At 53.9% G+C, this 19,698-nt stretch overlaps 6 protein-coding genes across 6 annotated transcripts; 5 read left to right on the top strand and 1 right to left on the bottom strand.

The window, feature by feature from the left end:
- Positions 1-4,857: 4,857 nt before the first annotated feature.
- On the bottom strand, positions 4,858-7,063 carry MYCGRDRAFT_98830 (uncharacterized protein; the record flags this gene model as incomplete). Its single annotated transcript, XM_003856649.1, has 3 exons — positions 4,858-4,876; positions 5,284-5,547; positions 5,605-7,063. The coding sequence occupies 3 exons, from the start codon at positions 7,053-7,055 to the stop codon at positions 4,858-4,860; spliced, it is 1,734 nt and encodes a 577-aa protein (XP_003856697.1).
- A 428-nt stretch (positions 7,064-7,491) lies between these two features.
- On the top strand, positions 7,492-7,725 carry MYCGRDRAFT_31474 (uncharacterized protein; the record flags this gene model as incomplete). The annotated part of the gene is made up of 1 exon (XM_003856943.1): positions 7,492-7,725. A coding segment is annotated over one exon (234 nt), but the record flags the coding sequence as incomplete, so codon positions are not given.
- A 2,407-nt stretch (positions 7,726-10,132) lies between these two features.
- Positions 10,133-11,308, top strand: MYCGRDRAFT_90067 (uncharacterized protein; the record flags this gene model as incomplete). The annotated part of the gene is made up of 2 exons (XM_003856944.1): positions 10,133-11,147; positions 11,208-11,308. The coding sequence occupies 2 exons, from the start codon at positions 10,133-10,135 to the stop codon at positions 11,306-11,308; spliced, it is 1,116 nt and encodes a 371-aa protein (XP_003856992.1).
- Positions 11,309-12,168: 860 nt separating this feature from the next.
- Positions 12,169-15,150, top strand: MYCGRDRAFT_90066 (uncharacterized protein; the record flags this gene model as incomplete). The annotated part of the gene is made up of 4 exons (XM_003856945.1): positions 12,169-13,308; positions 13,428-13,507; positions 13,688-13,745; positions 13,798-15,150. 4 exons carry the CDS (start codon positions 12,169-12,171, stop codon positions 15,148-15,150), a joined length of 2,631 nt encoding a protein of 876 aa, XP_003856993.1.
- An 827-nt stretch (positions 15,151-15,977) lies between these two features.
- On the top strand, positions 15,978-17,249 carry MYCGRDRAFT_90065 (uncharacterized protein; the record flags this gene model as incomplete). The annotated part of the gene is made up of 1 exon (XM_003856946.1): positions 15,978-17,249. The coding sequence occupies one exon, from the start codon at positions 15,978-15,980 to the stop codon at positions 17,247-17,249; it is 1,272 nt and encodes a 423-aa protein (XP_003856994.1).
- A 712-nt stretch (positions 17,250-17,961) lies between these two features.
- Positions 17,962-19,386, top strand: MYCGRDRAFT_90064 (uncharacterized protein; the record flags this gene model as incomplete). Its single annotated transcript, XM_003856947.1, has 1 exon — positions 17,962-19,386. The coding sequence occupies one exon, from the start codon at positions 17,962-17,964 to the stop codon at positions 19,384-19,386; it is 1,425 nt and encodes a 474-aa protein (XP_003856995.1).
- Positions 19,387-19,698: the final 312 nt, after the last annotated feature.

The following is a 19,698-nucleotide window of genomic DNA, read 5'->3' as shown; positions in this document are numbered from 1 at the left end:
CTCTTCCCACTCAACTCACTCCTCACCCTCCCCTCACCCATCATATGAATCTCTCTCCCATCCAACATCGGCACTGGTCTCAAAAACGCCGCGGGCGGCAGTCCTGGTCCTCCCTCCGCTCTCAACCCAGGGCTGGGGAATTGCTGCGCCGGAGTCTTCTGGTCGGGCGGAAATCGTGAATCAGCAAGCGTATTCTTCTGCATCTCGTCGTGAGATCGCTGGTCGGAGGGAGTACCTACAAAGAAGAGGGGTGTCAGACCCACATCCTATCCTGCTGCCCTGAACGGCCACCTGTCGGCGATATCCTCCCATCCCCATCATCATCATAGTAATTCTCCTCCCCTTCTTTCGGAAAAGAGCGGAAAATACTCCTCTGACGGGTATGGTGCGGAATCGTGTATGAAGAAACAGCATTATACGCACCTCCTCCTGCACCTCCTGCGACTTTTCCTACAAAAGCGAAGACATCATTGGCGGTACTCATTGATCGATTGTGTTGACGGGGTTTGTCGCGATAGGATGCCGATTTAGAAGGGAAGTTGTTGGTAGGGAGGGAAGCGGCGCGGCGTTTTTCGATCGTGCGACGGTGCCGGCGGAAGAGGAAGGCGAAGAGGCAGAGAAGGGCGAGGATGGCGAGGATGCCGCCTACGGCTCCGCCGGCTATTCCGCCTACTGAGGGTTTGCTGCTGGAGGAGGGAGAAGGGGTGGGAGCGGTAGAGTCGGAAGTGGTGCTCGAAGGTGCTGTTGTCGAGGATCCACGGGTCGCAGTCTGAATCCCTGGTGCGGTGCTGGAGGGAGCTGTGGTCGTTCTTCTCGTGGATTGAGAGCCAGCCGTTGTGGAGGCGACGGCTCCTGAGGCTGTAGTGGCGTTGATGGCGCAGATGTTCTTGTTGCCACAACCTTCGAAGCTGCCATCGGAGCACTTGATGTATTGCAGGCCAGAAGGGCAAGGGTTCGCTGCTTGGACCTGTCGTTTCTCAGTGTCGGAGATCTCTTCCGGTGATCGGACTTCGATGGCTTCGGACGTCTGTTCTGGAGTGGTATGGTCGGGAGTGGTTGGCGAGGGAGTGTGCATTTGCGGTCGCCTGCCCACAGCGCCGAAGCGGAATGACTTGCCATGACTTGTTACGTCGACCGCGGGTGTGGCTTGCGCCGCTGCGAAAGGCGGTAATGCCTCGAAGATGGTTGTCGTGAAGATGCTGGCATCAGGCACTGTGGAGTGGGTCTGTACCACTTTCATATTAGGGACTCTCATCTTGCAGAAACGAATGTGGGAAAGAACCGATGATCGACGACGGAATGGATGTTGCTGCTTGAGATTGGGAAAACGAGGCACAGTCGGTCTGATATTGTCTTTCATTGTTGTTGAACGCTCGTCGAGGACAAAGACAAAGCGAGCGAGCTTCGCCGGGAGCATGTGTTGGCCAAGTCCATGTCGAGGACAAAGGGACGTATGTTCATTACTGGCACGGTACAAGCAGGTCTTCGATGGCGATACCACGTCGTCTGATCTCGAGCTGGACTCATTGAGTCAACCGTCAGAGTTGATGCTGGACGTTGTCGGCTTGCACTCTGAATTCTCCAGGATCCACAGGTGTCAAGCTCGCGATGCAGTACCCAAAGCGGTGTGGAATGTGACATCCCCCGAAACGGCATTTCTCGACGAATCCGGCGTCGCACTTGTGATTCGCAACACCTGCAGCTCTAGAGTGATGTTCGGCCGCCAGTGCTCGTAGCAGGCTTTCCACGGGCGAACCGACAAGTCTCCAAACTCCTTTTTTCGGTGGATCAAGCACAACACGTCCATCCTTCTCCCCAGTCCTCCCACCGTACTTCCCTCTTCCTCCACTCCACGTGGTGCTCAGTCACAACATGCCTCTCCCATTCCTCCTTCGTTCTCGAAACGTGTTTACAGCTGTCATGCACACACCCACGGCCCTCCGCGTCCATCGACGGACTGGTAAATAGCTGGGCCAAATGAAACAGACACGGCCGCTTCCGGCACTGTATATTCAGAACAACCAATGGAGGTGGCCTCGATTCTAACTGAGCCTTCACCAGCGAAAGTCGACGGAGAGATTTGTCGGGTGGCGCCGCGGTAGGAGGGTCGAAGACGAACGAGTACACCGGATCTTCGTATGGGATTTCGAGTGGACCGGTGGGCTCGCTGTCTCCGGACTGCGGGTCGAAGTGGTCAAAGAGCTTTCCTGCGAGAGCTGAGGTTCGACGGCGTGCATCAAGCTCTTCTGAGCTGCCGCACATCATTCCACAGTCGTTTAAACTGATAACAAACCTCCGTCTCGTTTCCTCGTCACAGTCTTCGATGGAATTAAAGTACCGCCCCGGTTCTAGACCGCCTTCATCTGACAGCTTTTTTATACTGGCAAAGCATCGCTCCATGGCAAGGCGGTAACGTTCCTCTTGCTCCCGCTGCTCTGCCAATTTCTCATCGTCTGGTCGAATGTCCACGTCAAAGGCCAGTTCTTGTTTGTTCGCGGGTACCCACGCTTGGATATCTTGCAAGAGTTCTTGTTCGTAGGACTCTCCGTCCTCTGTGCCCTGTGTGTTCCTCCTCACGGCTTGACTTAGTCGTATCTCCTCGTAGTCGGCGACGAGGACTCCTCAATCGGCAGGCCAGTAGCCCATGCCTTCGATGACTGGTCGTCCGTACTTGTCTATGATCGTGGTCGGTGAGGTGTTTCGTCTTGCAAAGTCTGAGCTGAGGACCGCTGTGTGGTGTCGATCTCGGAGCTTGGGCTTCGGTATGATCGGGACGTAGCAGCTGTCACACTGGCAGGTTGATGCCGAAGACAGCGCCATCGCTTTGGATGCGATCTTCCTGATAGGAGAAGGCCGTCTACTCCAGTTCCAGGTACTCCCTCTTTTCCCCTGGACTGTGTCTCCAAGATCTGCCTTCAACGCTTTTCCAGAATCAAAGCGATCGGTACGGTCAAGATCCGTTGCTCGGAACCCGGCTTTCTGTCAGATAAGACGCCGCCACAGAAGATCAGACTTTGATATTTATTATGAAATAATCCAAGCGCAGCAATCACTCAAGCTTGTCTGTGGTCGTCACTCGTAAAGTCAATCGCGATCGTGAGGAGGAAGAAAGTGCGAAGGGCAAGCTGACTGCGAAGAGACTGGCACGATTCGTCCTACCTGATCCTAGCACGACTGCATCATCTCCATCGCACTGCAGCCATGCCGTGTACCTCGAGCAGTGCGATAGCAAACCATCCACGTCGAGATGAAGTAGGTTCGATGCGGAGAAGCATTGCGAGAAGAGCACAGCGAAGTAAACAGAGGAGTCCATTACTTGATCTCGATACTCGGTGATAGACCGTCTGGACTTGTGCTGGACTTGTCTATTTAACCAGGGAAGTTTGTGCTGCATGGTGTACGCTCGTACGTGATGGTCTCCAAGAGTCGACTGGTGTGAAGCCATAGCGCCCGAAGCGGCATGGAATGTGGAATATACCCCAGAACGGTGTATTTTGACGAATCCGGCTTGCATCCGTTGCTTCAAACGAGGTTTTTTCCGTGCGTCCAGTCTTGCATGATAGCTCAGAATTGCAACCTTCCGGTAGTGCTTCACTTTGTCGACGACGTCCACTTCCTGACCTGCTCAGGTCCCTTCATACCATCTAATCAAGCACCGCACATCCCTCCCTCTCCCCAGTCTTCCCACGATGACAGCCTGTCTTTCCTCTCAACGTGATGTTCCGATCCAACATGCGCCTCCCACTCCTCCCTCGACTTCGAGACCCGACCACAACCCTCATGTACACACCATTTCGTATCTACGTCGATTGCATGAGTAGCCATCAGTCTCACCAAACGGTCCTGGCATTGCGATCTTTTGCACTGTACATCCGGAATGACCGGCGTGGGCAGCCTTGACTCGAGCTGAGAGCGGATCATGGCAAGCCGTTCCAGAGCTATGGACGATGAACGTGGTTGGTCAGGAGAGTCGTGGGGCAGAGTATATGATGGGTCTGCGGAAGGTACTGTGAGAGTAGCTTCGAGCTCCGGACTCGACTCGAGGCAGGTGGTGATGCGTGTGGAAAATCCTTGTTGAGCGGCTTCCACGTGGTGGTATGCTTCCAGATCTGCGGCACCGTAGTAGTCTCTGTCTCCGTTCGGTTCGACTCCGACGTTGCGGCGAACAAATCCAGAGGCCCGGTTGGAGTAGACAACAGGTATAGCGTAGTCGCTTATGGGGAGCGCTGGTACATTCTCATGAGTTCGCTCCACGGCACCGTAATACAGTTCGTCCTCTTCAGACCATCCACGACCTGCTGCTGAGCCCGTATCGAACTTGAAGCCGTCCATTTCCACAGTCACTCCACCGTGGCCAATCTCATTTCTCTCCGTCACTAATGCGAGCTTCCTTCTTTGCGCTGCAGCAAAGTCACAAACAAGAACTGCTTTCTCACCAGACCAAGCTTGCAAAGCCTCATCGCGGACGGCTATCGTGTTGAAGTTCTCCGCAGATGTGGTCATCCGTCGTCCAAAGTCTGAGCATAGCACGGCCTTCCCTCGACCGTGAGGGACGGTTGCCAATCGTCTCTCACTTGAACATGGACGATGCCATGTCAAGTCTTCTGTTGGAATATACGCCGCCATGGGGAGGCTTGGCGAGGATGCTTTTCCAGCCGCACGTGTTGCCTTCCGAACAGCAGGCTTTCGTGCTCGATTCCGGGCGTCGTGGTCGTCACTTCGTTCAAGTCGTGATTTCGCTTCGATGTTGCCGTCCCACTGCAGCTCAGCTCAAATTCCTCGAGTATGTCGTTGTCTCCACACACAATCGTAGACTCAAGAAAGAAAGAGCTCACCCCAGCCGAGAGTGGAGAAGTGTCAGGCAAGTGTCCGACTCCTCCATCAGATCCCAGCTCAGCTACATCACCTACCGACCACCACGCCGTGTCCAACTGCAGCATTCGGAAATGTTGTAGCTTGTCGTGGGTAGCGAACGGCGGGGGAATTGAGCCCCAAGAAATGCCGACATGGGGAGCTTACTGCCGCTTTGGGTGAAGAAAGTCGGAGGGACAAAGCGGTATTGCTTGGTTCCGCAATGCTTCCGAGCTTCCGAGATCCATGTTAGTGGACTTGATAAGCTACAGAGAACACCCATTGGACTGCAGTTCTGGAGGAACAAGCTGGAGCTTGGGAACATGCAATACGTCTCCAGGGCGGCGCAGACTCGTTCATACGTCAAACTCATCCTCGCTCCGAACATCTACACGCAAGATCTAGTCATCACCCTCCTCACCAACCACTGACATGCCCTCCATCTCGCCCTCGTCCTCCTCGAACGTATCCCTCGGTACCTGGTACAACCGAATCGTAGGCTTGTTTGGATCCTTGACGAGCACATACTTGCCGTCATTCGGCTCCTTCATCACCATGTCGACGAATGTTCGCACGATGGCCCAGCCGTTGTTGAGGTTCAAGTTCATCTGCGCAGCGAATTCGCGAGGCTTGTAGCCCAACACTCCAAGAATGACGTGCTCGGTTGTGGATTTGGGGTTGGCGCGGGAGACGAATCTGTGAGTAGTGTGTCAGTGTGAGCTGCAGGAATGGGAAAAGAGGCAAGATACGTACCCAAGCTTCATCAGATCAGCCTTCGCGAGAATGCTCTGCACAGTCCATCGCGCGAGCTTGCAAGAGTTGTTCTTCATCTCCGTCGCAACCACGGCACCACGCTGGCTGGCCAACTTTGTCCTCCAGTCGAGCGCACCACCGCTGCCCTGTGCCTTGTTGTCAAACTCGTTGAGGGCCTTGATGGTGAGGTACTGGTCCTCGCCGGAAATGTTGTTCTTGACCACAGCGTCCAGCTCTGTTCGCACAATCAAGTGCAGAGGCTCGGCATCGGCCTCAAGAGAGAGATCGAAGCGGCGGTATTTGTAGGATTTCGAGGCGGGAGGATCGGTCTCCTCGGCGGAGTTGTAGAAGGGGTGCTCGTTGGGCATCTCGTGCTTGCTGGAGTCGGACTCGGTCACGACTTGTGTGGGGAAGACGTTATTGATGTGTGTAGCCTCCTCCTTCAATGCGCCTGGAGCGTTGATCTGATCCTTGTTGCCCTCGCTCATTTCGAGAGGCGCATCGGCGGCGTTCTCGTTCACGGTCACCATGTCGAGACTGCTACCGTCCCGCTTGTCGATGAAGATCTTATTGCCTTGCTTGGTCATGATGATATCCCAACTGTAGACGGAGCGAGGCGCACACATGATCATGGAGAGGATGTTGTCCGTGGCGAAGATGGTGGCTTCGTCCTTCTCGGCCAGTTCTTGAATGACAGGATCGGACGAAGTTGTGACATTGTATGCGGCGCGGTCGAGGACAGTCAGCTTGCGGATGGAAGTCGGCGCACCAGGTTGCTTGTCGTAAGAGCGATCGTAGTAGTAGAGGAAACCATAGTCGTCCAGATCCTCGCCTTCGCCGGTATCCAAGTTGAGCTTCGACAGACGGTTGAAGTCGATCTCCTCGAGCATATGCCACGAGTCCTTTGGCTGCACCGAAGCCTCCCGGTTGCGCTGCGGCTTGTCCCAGTCCTTCCAGCCAAAGCGACCTCCTCTCCGTCCACCTCGTCCACCACGGTCGTTGAAGCCCTGCTGTCCTCCCCGTCCACCTCCCACACGCTGGAATGTACCCCGTCCACCACGCTGGTTCTGTCCGCCTCGTTGTCCACGACCGCGCGTGAATGTGCCTCCTCGTCCACCAAATCCTCGTGATCGTGCCGAAGTCTGAGAGCGATCCACCAGCGAGAACGAGCTCTCCTCATTTGTGCCCTCGATGTTGAAGACTGTTTGGAGGCCCCCTGGACCCGCTCCGTAGATCTGATCGCGGTATCTCTGGTTGTACTGTTGTCGCCCGCCGCGTCCTTCACGTTCTTTGCCTTCGCTCGTCCAGTCTGCCATGCGCCCAAGTTTGTCGCCTTTGCTGAACGGCGCATATGGCACGCCGTTCAGGGTCGTGTCAGTGGTGGTCGGTGGACCCCATACGTCCGAGGACGGGAGGGACTCGATCAAGTCGAGGAGAGATGCTGGCGCCATGATGGGTGGTTGTGGCGAGGGAGTGTCGTTGGCCGTGAGCGTGTCGCGATCACTCAGTAAATTCTGAAATGAAATCTTGGCGGAAGGTGGGCGAGGCAAAGTCGTGGGACATTAGTAAGCCGATGCTAGCGGCTAATCTATCAACCTCATCTCCTTCGACCTCGCTTGGTTCCCTCTCTTCCTCTCCAGATTGCACAATCATGTTCTCTCTCCCTCGTTGCTCTCGAGCAGCGTCCCGAACCCCTCAGATCTCTATCAGGAATCTTCAGACCAAGTCCCACGCAGCTCCCGTCTACGTCAAACGCCTGACGCTGTTCAAAATCCCAAAAGAGTCCATCGACACCGTGCTACAACAATATGTCAAGCTACGGAAAGCTGCAGTGAAGGTACGTTGTCCACAATTACAGTCCAAGCGCCATCGAGGTTTATTGCTAAGGCGTTTCCTATCATGGAACAGGACGGCAAGCCATACATCATCTCAAATACCGCTCGGAAAGTCCTCAACACCGATTCTCCTCGCAGCGAAGGCTTTACTCTAGCTTCGCAGTCGATCTTTCGGAACCACGAAGACCACACATTCTACGACGAGAAGTGCCCGGCGCATCAGGAATTGAAGGTCCGTCTACAGTGGTTGAGCAAGACAAGGGGGAAAGAGACGAGTGCTGACTGATGCGATCTCTAGGAAGTAACGGCAAAAGTTCGCACGGGAATCATGACGATCGTCACCGAGGGCGAATGGCCGGAGCCCGAGTTATGAGAAAGTCCCGATGTGCTAACGAATGTCATTCTCTGTTGTCATCAGTCCTGTCCGATTTTCCATCATCGCTTTAGTTCCGCTACCTCTCAATCGTCGCCAATCGCCATCCGTCGCCAACCCTGACGCAAGCGCACATGATTTCAAGACTCCTATGTCGCCGTCGCAGGTTCCAGCGTCACCGGTGAAGCTGTGCACGATGCAAAGGTACGTGCCACGGGATACGGCGCGGACCAAAAGGCTTCTGCGGACTCTTCGCCGTTCCCTGCCGAACAATGCCACGGCATGCCGAGCTGAAAGCCGCCATATTTGCGCTCGGAGCGACGCAGTAGTTCCGCGGTCGCTGGTAGTTCTTGCAAAACTGCCATGAGGCGGCTCCACAGCTGGCTTTTGTGTCCGCGGACATCCGCAAAGCATCACATTGTACAGAGGTACGATGCCCGGGTTACAGGCGAAGAAGACCGAGTCCGACTATAAGACGGGGTGGTATGAGCCACCTTGACACCCAAGGGAGCATTCGACGCTGGTGCCGCAGGGTGTGTTGGCATCGAGCACGCATTCGACGTCTTTGCCACAGGGAAGGTTGGCAGCCAGCGAGGTGAGAGCGATGCTCGCGATGAACGGGAGAGTGAAGTACTTCATGTTCCAGGTTGCTTGCTTGTGGAGTCGTGTCAGCAGTGCTCACAGGCAATACGAACGCAGTTGTGGCACTTACAGTGGTACAGGATTGAGGTCAGGTTAGTTGAAGCATTCGGAGGAACTGAAAGGACTCGAGAGTGCTGGATGAGACGTTTCGATATATACTAATCTAAGCTCTGGACTGACTTTACGAGGAATCTTACTGCGTAGTGCACCAGCTGTGACGTATGTTGCACTTCTCGTATCTTACATGTGCTCGACTGAGACAAAGAAACTTGAATCACAGCTGTGGGAACTGTCCTACAGACCAGTGAATCGCAAAAACATTTCGCGAATTATCCTTTATCTCTTGCATCCACTCTCAGGTTTTGGTGCAATGCCCTACAGGCTACAGCCTATTGGAGTTTGTTCATCGAACAAGCAAACGTTGAATGGAGATGTGTGAGGGGCAAGGACTGTCGGAGAGGTCTGCCAAGGCGGAGTGATATTTTATGTCAATGAATGCTAATGCTAACGGCTTTTCCAGCGCTTCCGCTACCGCAGGCCTGGATACTTTTGTTGCACCTCACGCTTCACAACCTCCCACTGCGCATCAGTGAATACCCTTCCAGCAATTGGCGGTTCCAGAGCACACGCCTTCTTGACCACCCTGAGAGCATCGCGAGACCTCGTCGCACTCTCTTCCGCCCAAAATCCGGGGTCGAACATTCTCTCGACATACACCCAATCCATCCTCCAGGACAACGCCCATTTCTTCGCCTCTTATTCTGCTTTCTCCACCCCTAGGGTAGTTGCGGGCAGGAGAACCGGAGTTTGGGGCAGAGTCTGAGGGGGAAGTGAGACTGGAGTTAGTGGACTCTGGAGCGACAGGATGGCCTGGAGATGAGCATTCCGGTCGACGGCCAGGGTTGGGAGTGCTGGGCCTCGCCGCACGCTCTGGGTTAGATCTCACCATTATGTGAGTGGGCTTGAGAGGATAGTCGGCCGGCGACTATTTCACGATTGCTGGAGTGCTGGAGGGAAGGGATCGTTGGTGGGGAGAGAGTAGCAAAGAGTCTGAAGAACCAAACCCTTCCGCGCGAGTATCGAGTCTGCTATTTATATAGCTACCCGTCAAGCTCCTCCGAACATTCTTTGTGACGGAGCAAAGAGCTCGCGATACAATGCATTGTGGGCAGAGGTCGGTCGAAAACCAATTCTTTGAGCGGATGAGAACAACCCCTCATGGTCGACAAAGAAAGATGCCAGCAACCAAGACTGTAATGAGAGGATCTCCATACTGCAGGATGGATTAAGAGCCGAGTCCAACAGGGTAGTGGTCATATCTGCCTCTCCCTGCCGCAAGCCGAAGTCAGGGCTTGATCTTGACAGTCCCAGCAGGCAGCAGAGGTCCTTTGGTCAGGGAGCAATGGATCGTTGCGCAAGGCGACGATGCGCCGGATGCATTGTGAATAATCCTTTGTCGGCGCTGAACAAGGCCATTATTCCTGCTCAAGAATTCGACTCTCAAAGTGACCGGTGGTGTCGTGCGTAGAATGTCACGTCGAGTGAATGGTGTTGTGTGTCAAGGACTACATGAAGTGACTAACCATGTCCATATAATTCTAGCGCTTCGTCTTACTTATTAGTGTTCTCCCAGACTTCTTTCAATCCCCTTGATATCCACCCTCAACACCTTTTAGTGATGAGAATTAAGACCACCACCCCCCTGGCGGCGGGCGATAGTCTCACAGTGAAGACTCTCGCCAACCAAATCCAAGCAAACCATGCAGCGTTCGATATCAGACAGCACGAGCACAATCAGTGCACTCCTGGTCATCCGCAAGACCTCATCACCCACCCCATCAACTACCTCCGACCTGTGTTGCACATGCAAGATCCTGCCCTCAACTCCGCGATCCGTCTGTATCTGCACTTCGTTGACCATGCACTCCCGATCTTCCATTCCCTTCTTCATTGCATGCCTACCCTTGCCGCACGTAAGGACGACTCTGATGTGAAAGAGTGGACATTCCCAGAACCGCTTGTTACGCTGACAGCTGAGCAGAAAGCGATCACATGGGAGTATATGGGAAGGGTTGGAAGAGAGATCGAATGGAAAGAATGTTCCCGCGAAGAGATGAACAAAGGTGGTAAGAAAATGGTAGCAGAGGGAGAGTGCACTCTTCGGCCCGACCGTCCTCTGCAGTTCTGTGGGTTGCTGGGGTTCGGATCGACCATAACGACTTCCAGAGAGCTGGTTCAACAGGTCGAAGCTTCGGCACGTACAGGAGATTCGAGGAAACACCAGTGGTGCTCGTTCGACTTGGCGACGACCTGGCTGCACGAGCTTTCGCACGCGGTGGAGCACGCTGTCTTGCCGGGCGTCGGATGGGACGATGTGTTCCTCGGCCCCGGAGCCAAGACCAGCGAGACCGGATTCGAGGTTGAAGGAAGGGTCCTTGGAGGGCGCTTCAATGTTCGGAACGGAAATGTGGGACTCCCGCGTGCGGATACCGGCGAGGTATGGATGCGAGAGTGGCCAGACCTGATGACAATCCATGAATACTGGAACGACGACAATAGATTGATAGCGAGGCTGCCAGCGACGGAGTTGGAGCGCTTGTGGGTGAAGCAATGGAGGATCGACTGGAGGTTTGTCGAGAAGATGTTCGAAGACCAGTTCTGGCAGAAACATCTCAAAGCGAGACTCAGGCAGGGTATGTTGCGGCCAGAGCGTCGAGCTGACCTACACATACTCCGAAAGACGACGCTCACAGTGGCCGAGAAGGAGAAAGCTAGGCAGGAGTCACTGGCTAATGGGTATGTTGCACGGGAGATCGACGAGTATCTGGCGAATTTGAATGTTCGTCCAAATTGAGTTCGGAGAGTGGGCAGGACATAGCATTCAAAGTAGTCAGTGGACGTAGACAGATTCATGTACCTCAGTTTCCTTCGTACCTCACATTTCCGAGTTTCTTTCAATCGCCGTAGCAAATAATCGATAGGATGAATGTAGGTCCGTTGAAAGTGGAGCTGAGACTTGACAAGCTGGTAATGGATGTCGCTGCAAACCGCTCCTGTCTCTGGCTTTGCCTTGTGTCTCCGTCTTCTGAAAGCGTTTGCTAGTCTGCAGTATTCGAAATGATCTCAGTTCCAGCAGAATCTTCCCATTCATGTCTTCTCGAAATCATGCGAGACATGCATCACTTTGCCGACCTGGAGCAAGCAGAGTTAGCAAACATCAGGTGGGCATATAGCCAGCAGATCCGCTTCAGATAGGGGCTTTCGACATCCAGAAAATACCAATACCTTACCTTATCCCTTCCTACACAGTATACACACATACCGATTTCGAACGACCAGATTGTGCCGATTTACCAGGACTCCATTCCCCTTAGCTTTCGTGGAGCAGGACAATGCCTTTGTCGAGATACAACAGGTACTCAGCCAGTCGACTTCTTTGTCGAAACAAGCATATACCCATTGTTCTCGCCTGGTGCGATCCGTCATGACAAGACCAGCTGAATGGGTCGTGTGAATCGCGCTGCGTCGTGACGCAGACATCGCGGCGGGTGTTGTGTGTCGACGAGAAGTGAATCGAGTGACCAGCCAGGTCAATATGATCTTGCGCTCTGCAGTCTTCTCGTTGCATCCTTTGCACATCATCTTCCGAACCATCTTCCAAAGCATCTTTCAAAGCATCAACCGCCGACCGGCAGATTGCTTCTATCTCAAAACATGGGACTGATCAAGCTCACCATCGCCCGTGCGGCAAGCGACAAGCTCATAGAGAAGTCTCTCCATGATCAGATCGATGCAAGCCAGGCCGCGTTCGATCCTGATTGCCATCGTCCAGAAGAGCCAACGGCTTTCCGTCTAGACCATCCTAGATCCTCGAAAGAAGAACATCCAATATATCTCTTGCAGCCAAAGATTACATCGGTGCATAGCCGCTCCCTCATATCCGCCAAGCAGCTATACATGCACTTCCTTTCTGATGCCCTCCCAATCTTCCACACCTTGATTCATCGCAAGCCAGAGCTATTTCCGCGCAAGGCTTGCGCATCGATGGTGTGGTCGTGTCCAGAGCCGCTCACTACACTCACGCAAGAACAACGAGCGCGTACGTGGGACGTCCTGGGTAAGCTGTCCGAAGAACTCGTCTGGGATCTCAGCACCTCAAAAACACAAGGTTGGAAGCCGACCACCAACGGTTTGTGCACAATGGAGAGCGATCATCCTTTGAATCATATCGGTATGATGGGATCTGCATCGACTATTACCACTTCTCGTTCCTTGGTGAAGAGTCTTGCCAAAACCGTACGAGACGGAGACCAGTTGGGCCAGCGATGGTTCTCCTTCCGCCTGGCGGTGGTTTGGCTGCATGAGTTATCCCATGCGGTCATGAATGCCGTGCTGCCGTGTAAGGGACATGATGAGATCTTGCTCGGTCCGATGGCGAGGACTAGTGAGCTGGGATTTGAAGTTGAGGCCAGAATATTCGGCGGACAGTTCCAGCTGTTCCCCGCTGGGCAGTCGATCTTAGGCGGAGAACCGACATTCAAGTCATGGCCAGACTGGGAGACGGTCAGCACTTACAGGCAGGGAGGGACAAACGTGGAGACTCGGGAACCCCCAGTCGAGATGTCCCGAGGATTGGCTGTAGCCTGGAAGATCGAGTGGAAGTATGTCGAGAGCATGTTCGAGGAGAGCTTCTGGGCAACGGGCTCAACCGCCTCGAGACTTGCCAAGCTGCAGCCGGAAAGGAGGACCGGAGTGATGACAAAGTGGGGACAGGGCAAGGTGACGCCGGCGGATTGGATCGAGATGCGCAGAGTCCTGAAGGAGGAGGGATTCGTATTGGAGGACAGCGGACTGGTTATTGAGGGGCGCAAGTAGCAATCTCTGAGTCCAGGAGCAGGCATGTAAGCACTTATTATCAGCAGAGGCAAACAGTCACAATGGAACCCCTTGAAAACTTATTCATGTCTTTTCAGGTCCGATACCTCAGCATGGATCAGATCAGTATGGTTCTTGCCAACCAATTCGTTGGCTTGGCTTCTGTGACCATGATACAGTGAGATTCGAGACATCAGGCTTGCTCAGCTCCGGAAAGTGAGTAAAACAACCGGCAGTTTCTGCGTCGGACTTGTGTCTCTTTAGTCTCGTCTTCGTGGCTGCAATGTCTTAGCCCCCCTTGGAATCGGACGGAGTGAGATGTCGTAGACTCCAGAGGCAGAGCTGAAGATCGAAATAGATGTGTGTCTAGGACATTTGTGGATCGCAGATGGGAGGACTTGGAGTACTTGAGCTCTGTAAGATCTGTCAATGGACTCTGCAGACATAATTCAGACCACATACTTACAGAAATCCCGCCATTGTCATCATAACATGCCGCGCAGAGCGACCGATATCGCTGACAGCGATGCCCACGATGCGAATGAGTTGTACGCCCAGATTCGTGCCAATCACGCCGCCATGGAACGGCAAGACCGCCTCGCTGTCACCCGGACACCCTCTCGGTCCCGCCGCAAGGATCTCCGCGGTGGATCCACGTCAAACCCGCAGCAGGATATAGAACCACGTTTCCCTGGCGGAAATATTCCTTCGATTGAGCCCGCGGTTTTGTTGTATAAACGCTTGGTCGGTCATGCATTGCCGATATTCCATACACTTCTGCTTCGTAAACCTGTAGTTCTTCCACGGACAGATAGCTCGCAGACGAGAATTTGGGAATTCCCAGCACCGCTCCGGCAGTTGACACAGGAGCAGAAGGGCCACACGTGGACCTTCCTAGCACGGATCGGGAGACATCTAACCTGGGCCTATGGACAAAGAGGCAAGGATGGCTTCAGCCACGCAGTCGAAGGTTCGACGCGGATTCAAGACCACCTCCCGCTAGTGCACGACGGCCTGGGCCTACTCGGGTGCGCATCGAAGATCAAGACGGACTCCGGTATGATCCTGGATATCGAGGACAGCAAAGAGGATGGCGATTCCGCGGCCCAGAAGTGGCATTCGTTTCGATTGGCGATTGTATGGCTGCATGAGCTTTCACACGCCGTGATTAATGCGGTACTTCCAGGGATGAATTGGCAGGAAGCCTTTCTTGATCCTGGATCAAGTACGACCGAGATCGGGATGGAGCTGGAGGCAAGAATCTTTGGTGGCAGCTTCGTCCGTCTGAAGGATCCGACCCTTTCGGGGGTGTGGCTCAGGGAATGGCCGGACTGTCAGGCGGTGAAGGAGTATCAGCGAGTAGGATGGGGGTGCGAAACTAGAGGGTCAGCGGACGGGCTGACGAGTGAATGGAGTATACTGTGGGCGGTCAGCCCGAGCTTCTGGGAGGTGATGTTCGATGATGTCTTTTGGGAGCAGTCGAAGGCGGGAGAATTGGCAGCCTTCCAGCTGTGGCCGGACAGAAGCTTCGGAGTTTTGAGTGTGATCGGGGACAGGGAGTTGTCCGTCCAGGAAAGGATCGACGTCGGTATTGAGATGCGGATCAGGAAGTGTACGCTACGCGAACACAATCTGGTGTTGACGGATAGTCTGGCGGCCGAGATGGAAGATTTTGATCAGACAGACAGTGATGGGACGTACGAATCGGACCGTGAAGAGGTGATGGGTGGGGACGGAGATGTGGGCGTTCGTGGCGATGAGGTGATCGGGATGGGCGACATGGTCGAGAAGATGGAGGAGATCGAGATTTCCCGGCGCTAGCAATCTTAGTTAGCATTGATACAGCCCGGAGCAAACGAAAAGTCCAACACTCGCATGTGTCGTGACCATGTCTCCTGGGTCTGATCGGTGGCCTCGATTGAGCACGACAGAATGGTTCTCGTAATGATGCTTTCGTCTCAAAGCTATCATCCTTATCAATCCAATCGTCTATTCTTCAAGTTTCTGTTCAATGCCATGTCAGTAGAGCAAGCAGATCAGAGACAGGCAGCAAACGCAAGTCGCACCATAAATGCCCGCGCTGGGACGTTCAATCGATCTCCTCCTTGACCGCTCCACAGCTTGCATCCCTCAAGTATCGTATACACACCAGCCGACGCTATCGAGACATGTCTCAACCATCTGAAAGACGATCGATCCGCTCAGCTCTGAGAAGTGAGAACAATGTCTATTTTCGGGATGCCATTGCCACGCAGACTGTACCTATACAACCCTTTTCGGCTTCTCATCCATATGCATGCGCTCAACGACGCCCAATTCGCACAGCCAGAGATAATCGCCGAAGTTCTGCACTATTCAGAATTCCGGCCTTCGTAAAGCACGACAATGCCCTTGTCAAGCTAGGGTCTTCGTCCCTTGGTGCGGTCCGTTATGCTCGCTCCGGCTAATGAGGTCGTATGAGCCTCGCGACCGGGAAATTCTTGGGAGTGTTGCGTGACGAGACGTGAAGCAATTCACTGGCTAGCTCAACACGGACCGCGCTCTGCCTGGTCCGTGAATCGTCGCAACCTTCTGCGCTCAGTGTTCTGCATCTTTCCTGATTCGTCCACCGACCATCTGCTGGCGAACATCTCTGTTAGCAATCAAGAATGGCGCGGACCAAGAAGATAAAAGCGCACGTTGCCAGCGATGCTCTCATACAACAGTCCATCGCCGACCAGGTCCGCGCAAATGAGAACCGCCCAGACCGCTCCACCATCGAGAACACGAATCATGCCAACAGACCGACGGCATTCCGCGCAAGACATCCTCGCCGCACGGCGACCTCTCTCCCAGCGAAGCTGCTGCAACCCTCAAACTCTGCGGGCTTCAGCAAGTTCCTTCTGCCTGCGACTCAGCTTTACGCCCATCTTCTGGACCATGCGCTACCAATCTTCCACTGCCTCATCCACACCGTACCTAAGCTGCTTCCGCGCAAGAGAGCCTCGGACCCGAGGATGTGGATCTATCCGGAGCCGCTCCTAACTTTGATCAAAGAGCAGAAAGAATCGACCTGGCATTACATGCGACAGATCGGAGAAGCTGTAGACTGGGTCGTCAGTGAGCCAAACGCAGGGAAGGGTCTTAATGAGTCGGACGAAGGGATGGCCACGATCCAGCGCACCCGTCCGCTGCTGCGCTGTGGATTGATGGGTCATGGGGCTACGATCACGACTTCGGTAAAAATGGTCCGAGCGGTCGAGGATGCCGCCCGCTCAGGCAATGATGCAGCAGGCGAAAAGTGGCACTCGTCCCAATTGGCGATTTTGTGGCTGCACGAAATGTCGCACGCAGTGGTGCACGCCGTACTTCCTGCGGAACCCGACACGCCGCAACACGTTTTTCTCGGTACAGATGCGCCAACATCTGAGGTGGGCTTCGAGGTCGAGCAGAGAATCTTTGGTGGGATCATGTCGCTTCAGAGAGACGTAGTCCCATGGGCGGGAGGAGTCTGCTTGGAGGAGTGGCCAGATAGTCAGACTTTGGCTTACCACCGGGAGATGGGCGACCTGATCGAGACGAGAGGTTCGTCGAGAGCATTGACAAAGGAATGGAACGTGCTGTGGAAGGTCGAGAGTGACTTCTGGGAGCGTATGTTCGAGGAAGAGTTCTGGCTTCAGGAGGGGATCGCGGGCAATCTTGCAGCGTTACATGCCAAAAGGGATGCTGGCGTTACGGCTGTGTTCAAAGACACGACGTTGGCCGAGGAGGAGGCTATAGCTTCCGAGATGCAATCCATGGATTATGCGGAAGTGAGGGAACACCTGTGGGTGAAGCAAGGGTCGGCTGTGGGCGAGATCGAGACGTTCACCCAAAGCGAGAGGAATATGGCAGACAAGAGCAAGTCAGCTGAGACATCAAAGCAACAGAGTCAGCGTTGAGCGTTATAGCCACGGTATAACATGAATTTCTTCTTACATTTTATCAGGTCTTATGGTCGCCCCATCGCACGACTTGCGTCCATAGATTGAACGCGACGAGTAAGATCTGATCAAGATCTCGATGAATGGCCACGACGTCTTGGAGGAGCAGGCGTGCGGTGATAGGATGTTGATGGAAGTAAACCTTGGAAGTCAAGGAGAAGGGTCGTCTGAGGTGAGGAAAGGCATCCATGGATTGTCGCTGGTGCTTATGTAAGCGAGCAAATGCTAGGCCACATTCCAGCGAACGACTGGAGTGGACTACGGTAGCAAGCAGACTGAACGTAGGTAGCATATTAATGCGAATCAGAAGCACACAACAAGGTTCGCGCATAGACGGCCGACGAGCTCTCTCAACGATTACCCTACTGTTTCCACTCCCTCTGAATTACTACTTAGAATGCACACACCTGCAGGCGAGATGACTGAGACCACATCAATGAGCTCCGAGACATCTGATCTGTTCTGTCCTGAGTAGTAAGAACAATGCTTCATTATCATACTAAAACAGCACTATCCTGTATTGGAGCGATGCAGCTTCAGTCTTACCTCCATGACTGAAATGTCTCAATGCTCCTTGGACTCGTCGGAGTGACTCGTTGCTTGAGATGCCGTAGTCCTACGAGACAGAGCTGAAGACAGAGCTGGCGATGGAAATAGACATATGTCTGAGATGTTCGTCAACCGTAAGTCGGACTTGGAGTACTTGAGGCTCGCAAATCCCGTCACTGAGCTGTCCTCTCCAAACAACCCGAACAATACTCAGCAATCACACACTTACAGACAACACCTTTGCCATCTGGAAATGGCGCACGAACAGACTGCTATCGTTGCCAGCGATGCTCGCGCAGTGAGCAAGTTGTACGCCCAAATTCGGTCCAACCAGCGCGCCATGCGGTTTCAGGCCCCTCTTCCCAACATGCCGACCCAGTTTCGAACTATTCATCCCCGCGATGTGACCAAAGCACACCCGATGCAGCGCATCTTACCGTCATTTCTCGAGGGAAACAGTCCTTCCATTGCCGATGCGATCTGGTTGTACTTTCGCTTTGTCTCATACGCTTTACCGATCTTTCACACCCTTATGCACCGCGAGCCTGAACTCACGCCACGAGATGATGCCTCGAAGCCTTCCATCTGGCTATATCCGGAGCCGCTTCTCGATCTCAGTAAAGAGCAAGAGGATTGCACGTGGACGTTCCTAGGCCGAATGGGATCTCAGGTCACATGGGTTGTGGATAAAGACGCCACGGACAAAACCTTGGGATGGACCCTGAAGCAGTGCAATCGCCCGCTACTCGATGCGGGATTGCTGGGGTACGGGTCCATCATCACAACCACGCCGGGCATGATACAGATGGTCGAGGATGCTTTTCAATCCGACAGGATCGAGGATCATAAGAGGCATTCGTTCAATCTGGCATTCCTTTGGCTGCATGAATTGTCGCATGCGATTCGCAACGCCGTGGTGCCCTGGCTAAAGGGATCAAAAGACGACGCAATGTTCCTCGGACCAGACGCTAGCACGAGCGAAGACGGGTTTGAAGTCCAGAGCCGAGTATTCGGTGGACGGCTGTTCGGGTCTTATGAGCGGAAGTTGAATGCCGAGATGGTATTGCAGGAATGGCCGGACGTTGGGACCATAAGACAATACAGGGATCTCGGCTACATGCTTTTGACGCGAGGCTCAGCAGAGAGCTTGACGAGGGAATGGACTATTCGCTGGAAGGTGGAGCCCAGTTACTGGGAGCGTATGTTCGAGGACAGCTTCTGGACAAAGACCTTGGTGGTAGGACGCTCCGATGCGTTGTGGCCAGACAAGAGTATTGGGGTTTTGTGCAAGTTCGTGAGTAGAGCGCTAACGAAGGAAGAGGAGGAGAAACTAGAGAGAAAGATGGAGCTCGAGGGCTACGAGAGAAGGCGCAACGATTTGCTCGTACGGAAGGGGTTGGAGCTTGAGCTGGAAGCGATGTACGAGTCGGATAGTGATGGAACGGCCGAGACGGACAGTGATGGGATGGGAGATGTCGAAATGGGTGATCTCGGAGATGTCAGAACGGGTGAGTCAGAAGATGCTGAGATGACTGATGCGGAGTAGGAGAGTGCGCGGACATTTCTGTCACAATAAGGAAGACCGATGTAATGTTAACGTACCACTCTCTCGTTTGCTTTATTCGATTTCCAAGATGGGGCGATTCAATTCTTTGGACCTGTTGTGATGTGCTCAAGCATGAGCTCTATTCTTTCCAGCTCTCACATAATCCCGCGAGCGGCTCATGAACTGTGTTAGAATGCCGTCGCAATGCAGAATGAATGGAGGCGCAGATGTTTTGGTATGCCTCGCAACCGGAGCTTCAGGTAGCGCGGATCGGGATGAGATGGTCTTCAAGATGTCGAGCGGCCTTGCCCT

Source organism: Zymoseptoria tritici, chromosome 1 (genome assembly GCF_000219625.1).
Source record: "Zymoseptoria tritici IPO323 chromosome 1, whole genome shotgun sequence".
In the NCBI taxonomy this organism is placed as follows: Eukaryota; Fungi; Ascomycota; class Dothideomycetes; order Mycosphaerellales; family Mycosphaerellaceae; genus Zymoseptoria; species Zymoseptoria tritici.
The sequence above is the reverse complement of the archived record's forward strand: the minus strand, read 5'-3'. Positions and strand labels throughout refer to the sequence as shown.